Source organism: Triticum dicoccoides, chromosome 6A (genome assembly GCF_002162155.2).
Source record: "Triticum dicoccoides isolate Atlit2015 ecotype Zavitan chromosome 6A, WEW_v2.0, whole genome shotgun sequence".
In the NCBI taxonomy this organism is placed as follows: domain Eukaryota; kingdom Viridiplantae; phylum Streptophyta; class Magnoliopsida; order Poales; family Poaceae; genus Triticum; species Triticum dicoccoides.
The window spans coordinates 15,470,924-15,489,007 of record NC_041390.1 but is presented as its reverse complement, the minus strand read 5'-3'; the positions used below and the strand labels follow the sequence as shown (position 1 = coordinate 15,489,007).

At 48.3% G+C, this 18,084-nt stretch overlaps 1 protein-coding gene across 2 annotated transcripts; it reads left to right on the top strand.

The window, feature by feature from the left end:
* The first annotated feature begins 13,749 nt into the window (after positions 1 to 13,749).
* LOC119314903 (pentatricopeptide repeat-containing protein At1g28690, mitochondrial-like) lies at positions 13,750 to 17,834 on the top strand. Of its 2 annotated transcripts, XR_005152499.1 has the most exons (3): positions 13,750 to 15,451; positions 17,021 to 17,062; positions 17,491 to 17,834. XR_005152499.1 is itself a non-coding variant. In XM_037589589.1 (2 exons), the coding sequence occupies exon 1, from the start codon at positions 13,892 to 13,894 to the stop codon at positions 15,437 to 15,439; it is 1,548 nt and encodes a 515-aa protein (XP_037445486.1). In that variant the 5' UTR covers positions 13,750 to 13,891; the 3' UTR covers positions 15,440 to 15,451; positions 17,021 to 17,834. The 2 variants fall into 2 exon arrangements, 1 of the variants encoding a protein (XP_037445486.1); XM_037589589.1 differs by having other exon boundaries at positions 17,021 to 17,834.
* Positions 17,835 to 18,084: the final 250 nt, after the last annotated feature.

Below are 18,084 nucleotides of genomic sequence, written 5' to 3'. Positions count from 1 at the left end.
AAAGGGAAATCTCCCCTTGCGCAAACGACCAAGCGGTTGCATCATGCGCGGACGCCTCTGTCCCGGCAACCGACGCATCTCTCTGGAACCGATGCCTCCTCTGGATCGTCGTGTCTCTCCAAAAGATATATAAGCGTCCTGTAAACCATCAAGAGATTCGATCATTCTGATTCAAAACACGTTATCACGCACGTAGAAGAGCTAGCAAGAGCAAAGAGAAACAACAAAGAGAAAGGAGAAGAGAGGGAGCACTCGCCGCCGGTGAGATGCCTAACCTCGTTTTCTTCTTCCTCCGCCTGATCCACGAGGATGGTCGTCGATGTCGTCGTCGCTACCATGGAGTGGGTGGACTCAGGCGTTTCCGTCGCCGGATGCACTCCTGGCCGCCACCGCGCTGCTATATGTGGCGCTCCTGGCCGCCACCGCGCCGCTGGACGTGGCGCACCTGGCCGCCACCGCGTCGCTGGACGCGCCTCCCGCCTTGCTCCCCTCGCCCCTGGACGCGCCCACGACGGTGCTCCCTGCGCCCGTGGTCAGGCGCCCATGGGGTTTGACCCCTGGCTAGTGGCCGGCCCGAGCGCCTCCATGGTGCACAAGGCTGCAACCGCGCTTGCAACGCCCCCTGGGTCTCCGCTTCCACCACCTCCTCCGCCGGCCGTGTGGCTCGCGCCGTCGACGCCACCGCCCGCCGCCGAGGCCGCCGACCCGCCCGGATTCATGCCCGTGCCGATGCGCGCCGTCGTGAACGAGGAGGAGGCGCTCGCCTTCGTCTCCGTGCCAACCGGCGCCTCCGGAGTCGTCCGCCTTGGAGCCGGCATGGAGGGCGCTGACGCCACCGCCACGCCTCAGCAGGAGACGGCAGCGGGCTCGAGCAGCCGCGCCGCGCGGCGCTTCGGGCATCTCTTCGGGCGTGTTGTCGCTGTCATCGACCGCCGCCCCAGCCGCCGCTCCGGTTCGTGGGCTCCGGCGAGCCTCGGCCTCGCCAGCACCGCGCCTCCAGGAGCCCGCCTGGACCCCGTTGTTGTTGCCTCTTCTTCGGACGAGGAGAGCTCGGCGGGGTTGCGCCGGTAACCACTGGAGAAGAAGGGATGTGGCGGCAGCCACTCCTCCCCGCGACGGCGCTGTGACCAGAGGTGGGGATCGAGCAGTGGTGCGGGGGGTCGGAGGATCCGACCCGTATCCGTAACCGCTCTCCCCCTCTGCTTTTTGCGGTGCGGCGGTGGATGGGCCGGGTAAAGGCCGTGCAAGCCTAGGCCCAGGCGCATATGGGTCCTTGTGGTGGCTACGTTTTTTTTCTTTTTCTCTATCTATTTTTTATTAGTCTAGTACTAATTATTGTATCAGTGCAGTTTTAGACTATGTTTAGTACTGTTTAGTACTTAGTTTGACTACTACTTACATTTAGTCCAGTTCTAGATTTACTCTAGTTTAGGATTTGTGTAATTATTGGTGTGTTTATATTATGCAAAGGCTTGATAATATAAATAAAGTACCAAATTTCATTCGGGAAGAATGACATGTTCCATGTGTTTACCACATCTCATTTTTATTGAACATGTTTTTGCGATTGAGATCTTCTCTCGCATATCAAACTTGTAAATTTTTGAATATTTCTCTCTCATCTTATTTGGAATCACAAGGTAATGAGTTGTGATCTACTTCTCATTTGTAGACTATCTGCTCTTACTGTGAGGTCTACACTTTGTCATTCTCGACAAATGATTACCTCCAACGTGTATTCCTTATATCTGAATTGTAGCATACACAAGGTAATGACGATGTAGCCTATTACTGTGAGATCTAAAGTGATCTTCATAGTGTTATGTTCACACAATTGAGTTTGAGAATTTTTCAAGTTTACACTTGAGTATCAAAATTTTGCATTCTTATTACACAACCATGATGGTTTTTAATTTACTACCCGTAAATTAATTATCTCTGGTTTCCCATGTAGGCGAAGATGACTGCCAAAGAGTTTGAGGAGCTTGCTCTCAATGGCCACAATTACCCTACATGGGCTATGGACATCAAGATCACTCTTTCATCCCGTGGGATAGCGCGTGCATACAACCCCCGGAGACTCCTCTCCCGGCTGGGGCCACGCCGCTGACAGAATAGCAGAACTATGCTGCTTTATTAATCATAAGGCACCATATTCATCCAGATCTCAAGTCTGAGTATTTACATGAGAAATCTCCTAGTACTCTGTTCCTGGCACTCAAAATGAGGTATGAACAGCAAAAGGCAGTAGTCCTGCTCGAAGCACTTCATGATTGGACTCATCTCCGTCTTCAGGATTTCAAGTCTATTGGTGAGTACACTCATGTTGTTCATAAGATATGTTCCAAACCGCGCTTTTGTGAGAAGGAACCTACTGAGGGGGAGAAGATAGAGAAAACTTTGTCTACTATGCTCCCTTCAGATAGGATCCTCCAACAGCAATACCGTGCTCGTAACTACACTGTCTATTCCGAGCTTATTCACATGTTACTTCAGGCTGAAAAGCATGATGAGCTACTTGCTAAGAATGTCTCTCAGCGCCCAGTTGGGGCACAACCTTTACCTGAAGTTCATCTGAATGTTGCAAATAGACAAAAGTTTAATGGTACCTCTCGAGGTAAACAATCCAATTCCGAGCATAAGCGAAAGCGCAATAGGAACAGGAGATCTAGACACCCAGGCAAGGGAAAAGGCACTTCAAAGCCCGGGTTTGATAAATCTAAGCTTTGCAGTAAGTGTGGATGCTACACGCATTCTACTGAAAAGTGCACAATGCCCAAGCATCTGGTTATGCTGTACCAGCAATCTCAGGGACGCAAAGCACCTCAAGGGAAAAGGTTTGAAGCCAACTTCAACCTTCATCCAGATAGCGCAAAAGGAGCTGGTGATTCGCACGATGTCCCTCTTGGACCGAGCAACGCCATGGTTCCTTACCTGCCTGAGGATACTGCTGAAATGGAGAACACGTTGATTGAGTACATCGCAAACAACATGTTTGGCGACTTCATGTGACGCCCCGAGACCGATGCTCGAGAAGACTTCCTTATATTCCGGGTTTCGCCGTGTGTTTCACTTGTGCTTGCCCTTTTATTTTTGCATTGCATCATGTCATCATGCCATCATCTCATAAATCTTTTGCATCTCTACTAAATAAATTGTATGGATCTTCGATCCATTTAAATCGAGGGAAGGATGACTTCTCTTTATAATATATCCTCCCGATATTAGTGGAGCTATTATAAAATTATCCATTCTTATGGAATCACCTAAAACACACTTGCAAATTTCCCCATGCCTTTGTTATCTCGCTGCTTGACCTCGAACCTTGCCATTTATTCTTTCATCATTTTCGGAGCTCTACCAAAATTCTCAACATTTTTGGAAAACTCCTAGAACCTACCCTAGTTCAAACCTTTTGAATTAAATTCAAAGAAATTTGAATTTATTCTTTCAATCTTGGTCTTTCCTAATTTTCTCGGACCTAACATATTTTTGTGAGTCTGCGAAATTTATTCGCGAGTCCAACTTTGCTCCCTAACCCCCTCTTCATTTCTTTTTCTTCTCTTGTTTTCTATTAAAGAAATAATAGATGAGAGAGGGAGTGGAGAGCCCAGCAGCCTCCCTCTCCTCTGGGCCGGCCAGCCAGGCCATCCTACTCCCCTCGGCCTACCATAGGCCTAACCGGCACCCTCACTACCTAACCCTAGCGCTCCCGCATCGCTACCCCCTGGCCCGATCCCCTCCCCTCTTCCCTCGTACCCCTTCCACCCAGCGCCGCCAGGGAGAGCACGCCCGATCCCATCTCCCTCTCGTTCTCCCAGCGCCCGAAATCTCTCTCTCCCTCGAGCCCGATCCCTCTTTCGCTCGCTGCCTTCCCCTGCTCGATCTCCCTCGTCTCCTTCCCATGCTCGTGCGCTAGAGCGAGAGCCTCTCGCTCAATCCCGCAGGAGCCGTGCGCCCGATCCCCACCATCGCCAGCGCCTCCCCTGCGTTAGCTCCGCCCGCCAGGAGCCCGCGACCCGTGCGCCTCCTCCGTGGTCTTCCTCCTTGCCGCCATGGGCGGGAGGGTCCAGCTTGCCCGCCCCACCGCGTCGCCAGGGCCGCCGGACACCGCAGCCTGCCGGTTTCTTCTCTGCTTGAGGAGCTACAACAGTCGCGCATGGCTGCGCCTCCCATGGAGCTCCACCGCTGGGGCTGCTTCTCGCCTGCGTCGATGTCTTCCATCGCACTGCTGCTCCTCTGCCTGTCCTCTGTCGCCCACAGCGCGCGTGGCCGAGCTGCCCTGCCTTGTTCGACCACCGGAACCGTGCCAAGTCGTTGCCTCTTTGCATCTGTGCTGTGTTGCCATGGATGCATGCAACCGTGGAATCAATCCCAAGCGTCAAGTACCAGGATACTACGAAACCTGAATCACCAAGACCGGACCCGTCAAGTACACCTTCGGATTCGTCAAGACCCTCACGTACAACTACACCCGATGATGTGACAAGTACCCCGACAACGTGTACATCTACGCCACTAAGACCGGAACGAAGTACCACGATGACCGTTGACATGTACCACTACACCGCACCAAAACGTCAAGACCGTCCCGGATATTGCCAAGTACCACTTCGGTTTCGGAACGCGACGAGTACCACAACTACCTCGAGGACATTGGTTCCATCAAGTTCGACTACCACGTGTGTACAACTACCGCCGCCGTGATTTTCGACAAGATGCCGTGTGCCTCTATTTATACTACCATCTCGGTGACCACAGATGAACGATAGCACGACTACTTCCACTACGACATGAGTACAACTACTACCTCTACGAACGTGGCGAGACCGTCTACTTCCGCTAAGAACTTGATCCGTTCCGAAAAGTCTCACCTCGAAGGTATAACCCCAAGACGACCGTCCGAGAACGTTTGCATGTGTTGTATGAGTTGCACCCTTTGTCTACACCGTGTCCGTTTTGTCACTCATTTTCCATGCCACTAACCCGTGGGACACCCGGAATCCGGGAGCCCCCCACCATCTTTTGCACGCATCCGCACACTTCTCCTTTGCATCGGTATCTCAATCGAGTTACCGGAATCGGAACGCTGCCGTGGCACCGTTTTTGTTATCGTTGCCGTGGCACCCCTTTTCCTTCCACCACGGTGACAAATGCCTTATAACGCTCTTGTCAACTTTTAATAAAAATTGCATAAACTTGTTCATTTCATGCGCATCATGATAACAACAATTAAATGTTTAAATTGTTGTTGCAATAACTTACTAATGCATATGAGGATTTACCGGACTTGTTGTTTGTTATATCCGGTCCCATTTAAATTGCTTAGACTGTGTATTTTACTCATGTTTCACCTCTTGCCATGTTTAACAACATTTAATATTGTTGGGTACCTAACCCGGGAGTGACCTAAATAATTGATGTGGTGTTCCGTCAATATGCAACGGAGTTGCATAATGAGCTCCACTTAATTTGTAGGATTGTCTGTGCACTTTGCCATGCCATGCTTCATTAAACCGGACATGCATCATACTCGATTGTGCATCATGCCATGTTGATGTGTTGGTTGTTTACCATGTTGTTTGCTTTCTTTCCGGTGTTGCTTCTTCGGGTTGGTTCCGATAACGTCGTGTTGTGAGGATTCGTTCGACTATGCCCATTTGTCTTCTTCATGGACTCGTTCTTCTTCCTTGCGGGATTTCAGGCAAGATGATCATACCCTCGAAATCACTTCTATCTTTGCTTGCTTAGTTGCTCGCTCTTTTGCTATGTCTATGCTGCGATACCTACCACTTGCTTTTCATGCCTCCCATATTGTTGAACCAAGCCTCTAACCCACCTTGTCCTAGCAAACCGTTGATTGGCTATGTTACCGCTTTGCTCAGCCCCTCTTATAGCGTTGTTAGTTGCAGGTGAAGATTGAAGTTTGTTCCTTGTTGTAACATGTTTACTTGTTGGGATATCACAATATACCTTATTTAATTAATGCATCTATATACTTGGTAAAGGGTGGAAGGCTCGGCCTTATGCCTGGTGTTTTGTTCCACTCTTGCCGCCCTAGTTTCCGTCATATCGGTGTTATGTTCCTGGATTTTGCGTTCCTTACGCGGTTGGGCTATAATGGGAACCCCTTGACAGTTCGCCTTAAGTAAAGCTCTTCCAGCAATGCCCAACATTGGTTTTACCATTTGCCACCTAGCCTTTTTCTTTCCCTTGGGTTCTGCAGACTCAAGGGTCATCGTTATTTTAACCCCTCCGGGCCAGTGCTCCTCTGAGTGTTGGTCCGAACTAGAGCCCTGTGCAGCGCCCCCTCGGGGAAACTCGAGGTTTGGTTTTAGTTGTATGGATTGCTCATCTGAGTGTGCCCTGAGAACGAGATATGTGCAGCTCCTATCGGGATTTGTCGGCACATTCGGGCGGTGTTGCTGGTTTAGTTTTACCCTGTCGAAATGTCTTGTTGTACCGGGATACCAAGTCTGATCGGAATGTCTCGGGAGGAGGTCTATTCCTTCGTTGACCGTGAGAGCTTGTGATGGGCTAAGTTGGGACACCCCTGCAGGGATTTGAACTTTCGAAAGACGTGCCCGCGGTTATGGGCAGATGGGAATTTGTTAACGTCCGGTTGTAGAAAACCTAAAGTCGACCTTAATTAAAATGAATCAACTGCGTGTGTAACCGTGATGGTCTCTTTCCGGCGGGGTCCGGGAAGTGAACACGGTTGTTGGAGTTATGCTTGACGTAGGTTGTTATATGATCACTTCTTGATCATACTTTTATCGACCGTGCTTTGCCTTCTCTTCTCGCTCTCATTTGCGTATGTTAGCCATCATATATGCTAGTCGCTTGCTGCAGCTCCACCTCATACCTTTACCTTACCTATAAGCTTAAATAGTCTTGATCGCGAGGGTGCGAGATTGCTGAGTCCCCGTGGCTCACAGATACTTCCAAAACCAGCTTGCAGGTGCCGATGAGTCCGTGCAGATGACGCAACCAAGCTCAAGGAGGAGCTAGATGAAGATCTTGTTCTTTGTGTTGCTTCGTTCTAGTCGATCAGTAGTGGAGCCCAGTTGGGGTCGATCGGGGACCTTTGTCGCATTTGGGGTTCTTCTTTTATTTTGGTTCCGTAGTCGGACCTTGATTGTATCTGGATGATGTAATGCTTTATTCTTGTATTGTGTGAAGTGACGATTGTAAGCCAACTATGTATCTCTTTCCCTTATGTATTACATGGGTTGTGTGAAGATTACCTCACTTGCGACATATGCCTTCAATGCGATTATGTCTTTAAGTCGTGCCTCGACACGTGGGAGCTATAGTCGCATCGAGGGTGTTACACTTCAATTAGTCCCTCAATCTCCTTAGTGATCTACTTAATTATGTCCATTTGTGATGATTGTAATAAGAACATAAGTTTATTGTTGTCTTTATATTGTATTGTATCAGCACATTTGATATAATAAAGATTGTATTCTGTATATTACTTTGAGGTTTTCTTATTGAAAATTCTTTGTTTTATATAGTTTTCTACGGGGACAATCTGATGGAAGAGGAATTATACCTTGTGGACAATGGTACCACAAACTCTATACTGAGGGAGATGAAATATTTCCTAACTCTGAAAAAGATGAATGGAGATATTCTAACTATCGCTGGACGCGATATAGTGATTGTTGGTACTGGACGTGCCATATTCACCCTCCCAAGCGGTACAAAAATGACATTCGCAAACTGCACATCGTTTGTCCAAATCAACACCTCATTGTTCAATGTTCATATGAAATGGGTGTTTGTTCTGCCCAATCGCCAAAGGATGTGGTAAACCTTGCCCAAAACAAACTTTCCAGATTGCAGACCATACCTTTCGGCGTCGCTCCTGATTAGTCGAGCTATCTCCTTGTTGCATCTGTTTTTTCCTTCAAATCAAGTTGGTGTGCACCGTATAGGCTGATTTAACTGACAAGAGCCCTTTAGCATTAAAGTGCCAAGCTACGAAGTCATCGTGCTGCTCAAAAACAGGAATGGACAGAATCAAATTAGCATCCTCGTGGAGAAAAGTTTGTCTGACCAGATTCTTGTCCTAGGAGTTCAAATTAGGGTTCATCAGCTTCGAGACGAAAGTGACCAGATTCTGCCCTCGTCCAGTCAGCTGTTTCCTCGAATGATTTCGTGGCAACAAAGGAACAAATGATTTAGCTAGAACCCACTCTTGAGATATATCCTTCCTTGATGATTTCAAGCCCTCGAAGAATACTTTGCCAGGTATAGCTTATCCCGGCTGTGGGGGCAGCAGAGAGGATGTCTGTTGGCGCCGCCTCCTCGCAGCGCCGCTTCTTCTTCTCCTACCTCGGTGGCTGCCTCTCATAGCTCACATATACACCATTGGAGACGCAAGATATTTGGTGGCTGGCTGCCTCACACAGCCCAACCTTTTCCTCTCATCTTTTATTCCTCTTGGCTCAACTCAAACAACAAGCTTTTTATCTCTTATATAGAGACTCACGCGCGCGCACACACACAGCCAAGGCCACACCGGCCACTAACTCACGCACGCACCACTAACTAATCCCTAGCTACATGCACGCCCACGTCCAGACTACATGGCCAAGCCATTCAACTAACTGACTGCATGCAACCACTAACAACCGACCAATTCTCTTGGCTCCAACTTGATCTATCCAGCCAGCCGGTTTGGCTTCATCCTGCACGCGTCTCGCCGCTTCCCACGGCTGTGCCACATCACGCAACACCCCGGCATCAAGCCTTGCGCCATATCACCCGGCACCGCGCCTTGTTGCCGCTATAGGCATCTCGCCGTGCTCACCGTATCGCACGGCGGCCTGATATCCCGTTTTCTCCACGTGTCTCAACTGAAGCTTGGACGACTAGCTACTTCCTAGACCAACTAAGCTATACGGATACTCAAAACCAAACATGCAGATACATCATGACATGATTAGCGCTAACAATGTCGTCATCATGGTAGTATTTGGCTCGTAACACTCTTGCACAAAGGGATTCCGGAGCTTGGAGAAGCCACCACGCTTGCCTCGCAAGCAGTGCAAGGTTGAAAAAATACAAGTCCCTGAAACCGAGACCCCCCACAATCTTTGGGTAGCTTCATCTTTTCCCAATCACCCAGTGCATTTGTTCTCGTCTTGTTGTTGCAACCTCCAATACTTGCATATCATGTTGTCGAGCTCATCACAGAGGCCTTCGGTAAGGTCAAAACAACTCATAGCATATGCTGGGATTGCTTGGGCAACAGACTTCACTAAGGTCTCCTCCCCTGCATGTAGAGGAATCGTTCCAGCCATCCTTGTATTCTAGCCCACAACCGAACCTTTATATTCTCGAAGCACTGCATGACAGACCGACCAACGCACTGTTGGGAATGTTGCATGGGAAACAAATTTTTTTCCTACGCTCATCAAGATCAATCTAGGAGATGGACATCTACGAGAGGAGAGATTGGATCTACATACCCTTGTAAATCGTTAAGCGAAAGCGTATACCACATGGTTGATGTAGTCGTACTCTTCGCGATCCGATCATAGTCCAATCCAATCTAGGGACGAATAGACGACACCTACGTGTTCAGCACACGTACGGCTCGATGACGTCTACTCATTCTTGATCCAGGAAGCGAGGGAGGAGAAGTAGATGGGATCTCAACCAGCACGACGGCGTGGTGGAGCAATCCCATTAGGTCTTCGCCAAGCGCCTCTGGAACTACGAACGAGGAAGAACGAGAGAGAGAGAGAGAGAGAGAGAGAGAGAGAGAGAGAGAGAGAGAGAGAGAGAGAGAGAGAGAGAGAGAGGGCCACGGGGCGTGGGAAATGTTGTGTCCAGCCTTTGCCCCTCCTCCCCATTATATATAGGGGTGTTGGAGGGCTGGGGGCGCAACCCTTGCCCCTCCTCCAAGGAGGGGACGCGGCCAAAGGGGAGGAGTGCCCTCCAAGCCAAGTGGAGGGCCCTTCCCCTTAGGGTTTTCCTTCCCCTAGGCGGATGGGCCTTACGGGGTTGGTGCGCATGGCCCAAAATAAGGCTAGGATGCCCCCCTTACAGCCCACGAAACCATTTTATGCTACACATACGGGATGCTAATTCAAAGTACTTTCATCGACCACTTCAACAAATACATCGGGTTGCAAGGCCTTGCCTCAACCCATGATATTACCAAACTACTCACACGTCGAGATCAAATCACACGAAGAACTCATTGAATAACACATCATGAAAGACCGATTGCTTGATAATATATCTTACAATGGATGCTGGATGTGATGCGTGATTACAAAGTATGACTAGATGACTGAGAACTATGATGGTGATGAAGGTGGTTGCTAAGGTTGATGGAGATGACTGCTATGAAGATGACGATGTGGCGACTTGTTCTATTGCTCGTTTGGCGTCAGGCCTTTTATAAAGGTTGTTCAGGTGGATCAGACGCATCAGTTGGCACACCATACGACTATCTGTATGAGCGGGATTGGTCATATGGAATGTTGTCTTTTGCTTAGTTTCCTTTAGTGCGCCTCTCACTTGATCTCCTCTATCTCCACTTTACTCTTTTCCATATGTATTGGCCTGATTTCGTCCATAAATAGTCCATTTCCCTTGGAAATAAAATAAAGATCGGATATTTGGAATCCTTTGTATTCATTAGTCATTAGTTGCAATATCAAAGCCATATCTTGGTTTTTATGAAATATCTCAGTTTAAACTCAGGTTAGAGGGGTGTAAAAATAACACTCATCACTGTTGTCACCCAACAGAGGAAACCGGTGCTCACACCCCTACCTGGGCGCACGCCACGTACTCGGATCGCGTGAACAAAGTAGTCAGAACGAAGGAATGATGCTGACATGCCGACCCGGCCTCACCCGATGCATGTAGAGCAGCGCACGAGATGACACACATAGACGGAACGAAAACAATCGTAGAAAGGTGCCTCGAGTGCGCCCGCGACCCATGCTTCATGGACCCTTGCGGGAATCGGGTGGGTGCGTAACGTCCGTGAAGATCAGACGACCGAGTGTGCTACAGTGAGGCATCAGACGACGGGGAGGTAACTCGCGAGCGCCGATGCCCCAGGAGGCGGGTACTTCATCATACTTTATAGGAGTAACTAGACAATACCCCGCACGTTGCAGCAGGATGGTAGTGTAATACACAATTTGAAAGAGAGGGGCACACGGTAAGGAGAAAAAGAGTAAGAAAATAAAAATAAGAAATGTTTTGCAGCAGAAGATGGCTTGGATTTAATGTAACTCTGAAATAGAGTAGTGAGGATGACTCTCTCTCCGCATTGCTGCGGTAATTTTGTTAAAAAATGCGTAAGTAGTTGACAAAAATAATTAAATCTAATGAAAAGAAAGTATAAGCTTAAAAATCAATAAAAGAAAATCTCTAAAAATAGAACAAAAACTTTTGAATTACAGTTAAAAATATCATTTCGAACAAAAATGTGAAGGATGACTAACATGAATATATGATGTGGCATTGTTACGTGCATAGAGTAATGCAAAAATAATCGTAATTTATAAGTTAAATGCATGACTCTTATGTGGCAGATTTTGCATGGTTTAATGGAAGAGAAGACTTTAAATGCATTGCTTAGTGCGACATTGAGGTGGACACTTTGCATACCGAGAAAACTGGAACCAAAATATAAGTTAGTGTCATCCAGCAACATCTATCCATCTCTATGCCTATGTTTAATGTTACTACCTGCCCTCTTTAAGTTAATTTATTTATACTTGGCAACTGCCAGGTATTTCTGCTACTATGCTAGCTACTACATACAACAGTATATTCATCATGTTCTCATTGCTACTGATAAATTCTCCAAGCAAAGTATTCAATTGAATTGACGACTATAAACAACTAAAACTTACAAATATTCTTTGACCTCCCAGTGTTGAATTAATAAATTTGAGTTTATACTTAACATTGTAGATTGTTGCGTCCCCCTACACTCTTGGGTTATCAAAGAGTTCTGCTATAATTCATCGTATCATACCCCATTAGGGTGTATGCCTCTAAGACGTCGACCCCAACTATGCCACCGTGTCAATGATGGTCGACGATCTGCCAGCATCCCTCGCCGAGCTGGCGGCAGATCGCAAGACTTCCTCACCGTGTTGTGGGAGCACCTCTAGCACGCACATGAGCGTATGAAGGCACATGTGGACAAGCGTCGCAAGGACCGCGAATTTTCCGTCGACGAGGGCGTCCTCCTCAAGCTCCAACCCTATGCACAATGTTCGTTGGTGAATCATCCCTACGTCAAGTTCACCCTCAAGTACTTTGGACTGTTCAAAAACACCGAACGCATCGACAAGGCGGCGTACATGCTCGATCTTCCTCTGACAAGCTTGATCCATACGGTCTCCCATGTCTCGCAGCTCAAGCCCTTCATCGCCAATTAGTCGTTGGTGTTCACCGAGCTACCTGATCCAGTGGATTTGGCAGCAAGTCTCCATCTCCCTAAAGTTATTCTAGCACACCGCATGGTCAAGAAAGGAAATGCTGCTCATCATAGTGGAGATGGATAGTGCAGAAGCCGTGTCGATGCTGAAGATGCATTCGGAGGATCAGTCTCAGTACCGAGTGCACGTAGAAGAGATTCGTAGGGTAGCAGTTGCTGACCCCAGGGAGATTTTTTTTACTCTCATTAGTTGCTGGCGGAATAAAGTTAGCCGCAACAAGCCTACCTCAGCTGGCCCAAAACCCGTCGAGTTCCACCAGAGAGCCAAATGATAGAAGCAGCTGGGATCTCATCTGGAAACTGAAAGTTGCTGGAAAAGTGCGAATATTTGGTTGGCGAGTGGCCACAAATACTCTAGCTACAAAGAAAAACAAGTGGAAAAGAACCATTGAACTGGATGCCACTTGCTGCATTTGTGGTAACAGTATTGAGGACGAACACCATGCAGTGGTCATGTGCACAAAAAGTAGAGCTCTCAGGTGTGCTATGAGGGAAGTGTGGAATTTACCTGCTGAAAAGAACTTTGCATACACTGGGGAGGATTGGCTTCAGACTTTGCTGGATACAGAAAGTGAAGAAGGTCGATCGTGCCAAAATCCAGATGCTTCTTTGGAGGAGTTGGTACCTTAGAGAAGATAGCCTGCGAAACAACGGAAGGGAGACAATTAGCAGTTCCGTGCAGTTCCTGATAAAGTACGATAAGGAACTAAGAACTGCAGCAGAGGCAAGGGATGCAACTGAGGGCAAGGAAAAAAAATGAAAGAAGGGAGTTCAGAAAGCCGTAGTACTGAATTACCTGCGGCCAAATGGATGCCGCCGCCGCGAGAAGTGGCCAAAATCAACACTGACGCTGCTTTCCTTGAGGAAACTGGGGAAAGTGCGGCGGTCGAGACTATCGTGGCTTTGTCTTCCTGTCTGTGTGCACAAGGCTCCCACGCTGCCACAACGCTGAGGAGGCTGAAGCTCGAGCGGCCCTAGTTGGATTACAGACAATGGCGGGATACTAGTATACTACAATGGCTCCGTTCCGAATTAGTTGTCTTGGATTTGTCTAGATACAGATGTATCTAAACTCATTTTAGTGCTAGATACCTACTATTTTCAATTTTCTCCTTTGGGAGTGTCACGTCTTCACTGCCGACCAGTTCCATGATGGGGACGGACGGCTGAGATCTATTGATGTAAGTTGGGCCCCTGGCCGGGTGTGAGATTTGTGAAACTTGAGGGTGACAATTCAGTACTTGACTGAACTGCTGAAACCTGAATGAGGCATCTCTGAAGAAAATACTCGCCTGCTTCTCTCGTTCGCTGCCGGAGTTGTTCGTGGGATCCTCCAAGGGTCCTCGCACCCAAAGGCCCGAGCCGAAGCCGACGGCGAGCTGCCGGGTCGCCGGCGGCGAGATGCAAGAAACAAACTCCCACCGGCGCCATTCCTGCTCTGTAACCCCACGCGTGCCCCGCTACCTGCGCACCGCCGCGGCCCTGGCCGCCGCGGTCCAGAGCGTCATCAGCGCGCCCCCGCCGCGCCCCGAGTCGCAGAGCCTCCACGCGCAGCTCCTCACCTCCGGCCTCCGCCCCACCGCCGACCTCTCCGTCAAGGTCCTCATCCTGCACCTGCGGTGCGGCTCCCACCGCAACGCCCGCGCGGTGTTGGACGGAATGCCCCGCCCGACCAACGCCGCGCACAACTACCTCGTCGCCGGGTACTTCCGCATGGGGCTCCCCTGGGAGGCGCTGGGGATCGTGCGGCGGCTCGCGGCCTCCACGGGCCGCCTGGACGTGTTCGCGCTCTCCATGGCGCTCAAGCTGTCGGCGGCGCTGGCGCTGCCCCGCGCGGCGAGGGAGGTCCACGCGCGCGTCGTCAGGTCGCTCGCGGAGCTCGACGACATCCTCGTCGCGGCGTTGGTGGATGCCTACGTGAAGAACGCGTCGCTGGGCTATGCTCGGCGGGTGTACGGCATGGTGCCGAAGCCGGGCATGGTGTGCTCGACGGCGCTGATCGTCGGCTGCATGAACCAAGGGCTGTACAGGGACGCCGAGGCCATATTCGACGGGATGGAGGAGAAGGACGTCGTGGTGTACAACGCAATGGTGGAGGGGTACAGCAAAACGGAGGAGACCGCGGAGAGCTCGCTCGAGGTGTTCAAGGCGATGCAGCGAGCGAGGTTCCGGCCGACGGTGTCGACATGCGTGAGCGTGCTTGGCGCGTGCTCGCTCTTGTCGTCGCCGGAGCTCGGGGAGCAGGTGCACTGCCAGGTCATCAAGAGCAAGGTCATCTCTGACATCAAGGCGGGGAGTGCGCTGCTCGACATGTACTCCAAGTGCGGCCGAGTTGAGGAGGGGCGGAGGGTGTTCGACGGGATGGCAGAGAGGAACGTCATCACATGGACTTCGATGATCGACGGGTACGGGAAGAACGGCCTTTCAGACGAGGCTCTCTTGTTGTTGGAGGAGATGCGGGGGCAGCAGCAGGGCGTCAGGCCAAATCATGCCACATTCCTGAGCGCCCTGTCGGCGTGCGCGCGCGCCGGACTGCTGTCCCGAGGCCAGGAGGTGTTCCAGAGCATGGAGCGCGACTGCTCGCTCAAACCACGCATGGAACACTACGCTTGCATGGTGGACCTATTGGGCAGGTTCGGCAGCGTGCGCCAGGCATACGATTTCGTCAGGGGGATACCGGCGAGGCCAAACTCTGACGTGTGGGCGGCCCTCCTCGGGGCGGCCACCCTGCACGGCGACGTGGACATTGCCAATGTTGCGTCAAGGGAGGTATTTGAGTTGAGCCGCGCCGGGAGACCGGGCGCCTACATGGCCTTCTCCAACACCCTTGCGGCCGCCGGAAAATGGGACTCTGTGCACCAAGTTAGAGAGATGATGAAACAGCGTGGTGTGCTCAAAGACGCAGCATGCAGCTGGGTTGGGTCTGACAACTGTCCACCTGTCAACTGATGCAAATTAACGGTGATTTTTTCATGATATTTTGGGGGATTTCCTTCCTCTGTTGATTCGTTCTTGGGCTTTGCTGCTCCAACAGCAAAAGGGAAAGCGTACAATGTCTGATCGATTCTGGACATGCATGGTCGCTTAGTTAGCAAAGTCGACTTATTTACAATACAGAGTAGCTCACAAATCTTAATACAACCTGTGTCAACTTAATTAGCCACTGAAATACAACAAAGAGGTTTATTTATGTAAGCTAGGCTAACTTAATCAAACATACTCCTACTACGTAGCTCAACTTCAATAGCAGATTGTAGGACCTCCATGTATCAATTTCCCTGAGTATATATAAATTGATGGCAACAAAGATTTGGCTTAGACTGTTCTGCTCATTGCTTGGCTGCAAAGGGTGACTTGTTGTATTTAGAGCATGCTATTGCTTGCATATAACCAGATTTTGCATATCATTGTTTCTTCTGTTTCCAGTTTTACTGATTGGAGTATGTTTCTGGTTGAGGGGAGAACTGCACTGTAGTAGTACTGATGGAGCTGAGAAAGAGAGTGGTTCATTCTGAAACTCAACTAGCAACAGGCAAATATTGTATTCCCTGAGTAAATCCTTTTCTGAGCTAAAATATATTTTCTTGTTGATTGAAGAATATCATATTCCCTGATTAAATCCCTGGGGAGTGATAATTTTTCCTATGTTCATAGTGTGAGATTGATCCAGATTGAATGTTATGCATATCTTAAACATAGGAGTGTTAGACATAAAGCATGTCCAGCAGAACCTTTAGTGCATCTTTGCTCTTGTTCCACGGAGCACTATTTATAGGTATCGTAATGGAAATAACTAAGCAAAAAGAGCACAACTAGAGGCAACACTAATTAACACTGGTCATTGATATTTATGTTGGAAAACTGTCTATGGTTCATTATCTACTGTCTGAATTGCATGATATGGCGGTACATAGATCTCCTTTGATACACAAATAATGTATGAGTTGTGACCACAAATGCTGCTGGCATTGACATTTGTCAAATGCAAATATTACAAAGCATTTAGTTCTAGAACACATTTTCTTGGGTGCTTATATCCCCTAGTTAGTCACCAGCTACAGCAAGCTGTTTTGATAATTGACTTGACTTTGCGCTAGCTATTCAGAAGGACTTAAATTTGGGTTCTAACTTGTAACTACTGTATAGTCCTAATGCCAGATCCTGTAGTTCCAAAAACTTGCTTGAAACTGAGGCTTTTCTAGTATAATTATAATTTTCGTTCTCTTCAATTGCTCTGAAAATATTAAATCATTGTCAATAGTAGTTCCTTATCAGTTTAGGCAATATATATAGGAAAATTGGCTGCAATGGTTTGAGGTAACCAAAGCCTTGTGTGACCATATATCAATCTATGCTTTGCTCTTGCTTCACTGAGAGCAACCTTATCCTTAGTTAAACCATGTTTTCAGTGAGATAAGTAGAGGAATATTATCCTTTTGGTTCAATTATATTTTTTTGTGTGAAAAAATGTAGGAAATTACTGCTTCAACATGGGATAATTCTGAATCACTATTTGATGCTGGAATACAGGTACCGGCGTCCTCAAAAAAGAAGGAAAGAAAAGGAATACAGGTACCGGCCATCCTGTTTAAAAATTATGTGAAGTTGGTAACATTGAGCCATGCCACCTTGTTACATACCCGCACCTTGTTACTGTTTTATGTCGAATCATTTACCATGTAGTCCTATTATCGTTTGCTACCCGGTTCTTTTTAATTCTCCCTTGAGTCGCAATTCTGCTTAATAATTGACTAGTGTTATAATTATCGAAAATTAATGCTACATTTTGCCATTTTCTGGTATCTACTCCTTATTCTGCCTTTCTGCAGTAGCATAAGGGCCTATACTCTTAACCTTGCTCAGGGGAGCTCTGTCATCTAACTTGTGGTGTAGTGCTCCATATAGCTGTGACGATTTACTGTATGTTTGCAGCATCTTACTGGTTTTATGCTTATATCACTAAACAAGTTTGTTACTGACAATTTTGCATGAGAAATCAGAGTTTGGGTAGCGGTGTCCTGATTCTGATTGTAGGCGATATGGATTCTGATTGTCTCCATGCACCTGTTGCCATCGATTCAGCATGGACATGGATGCCTGTAGTAGCACTGGCAGCAGTTCATCATCTCAGTCAGTTCCCATACGGAATATATGATGGTTCCTTGACAGCAATGTGTAATTTTGAGGGCGCGCCTCATGCATCCTAAGTAGTTTTGACGGTAGTTCCTAACATAGACGACCTTGGCTGTGTCATCAACTGGATTGCTACTCCGAGGTGTATATACTATGCGTGTGTATTAATGCTTGTAAGCATGCTGAAGAGGGTTTCCTGTTGGTAAATCATGCTGCGCAGTTTATATATTTTGGACTGGCAGGCAAGGGTTATATACAATCTATTTATGCAGCGATGGCGTAAGTTTGGTTCCGTGTTATTGTTTGAAAACAAAAACTGCATACTGCCTGTGCTATATGTATTTCAGTCACTTTATACTGCTGAGTCACATGGTTAGCCGGGGTTATCTAGGTTTGTCCAATTTATTGTGTATGCATGCACATCTCAAACTCGGGCGGCTCCAAGCAATATCTTTCTGTCA

Bases quoted from the DNA above. Each gene is read 5' to 3' on its own strand.
- LOC119314903 (XM_037589589.1), top strand. From the start codon at position 13,892: ATGCAAGAAACAAACTCCCACCGGCGCCATTCCTGCTCTGTAACCCCA.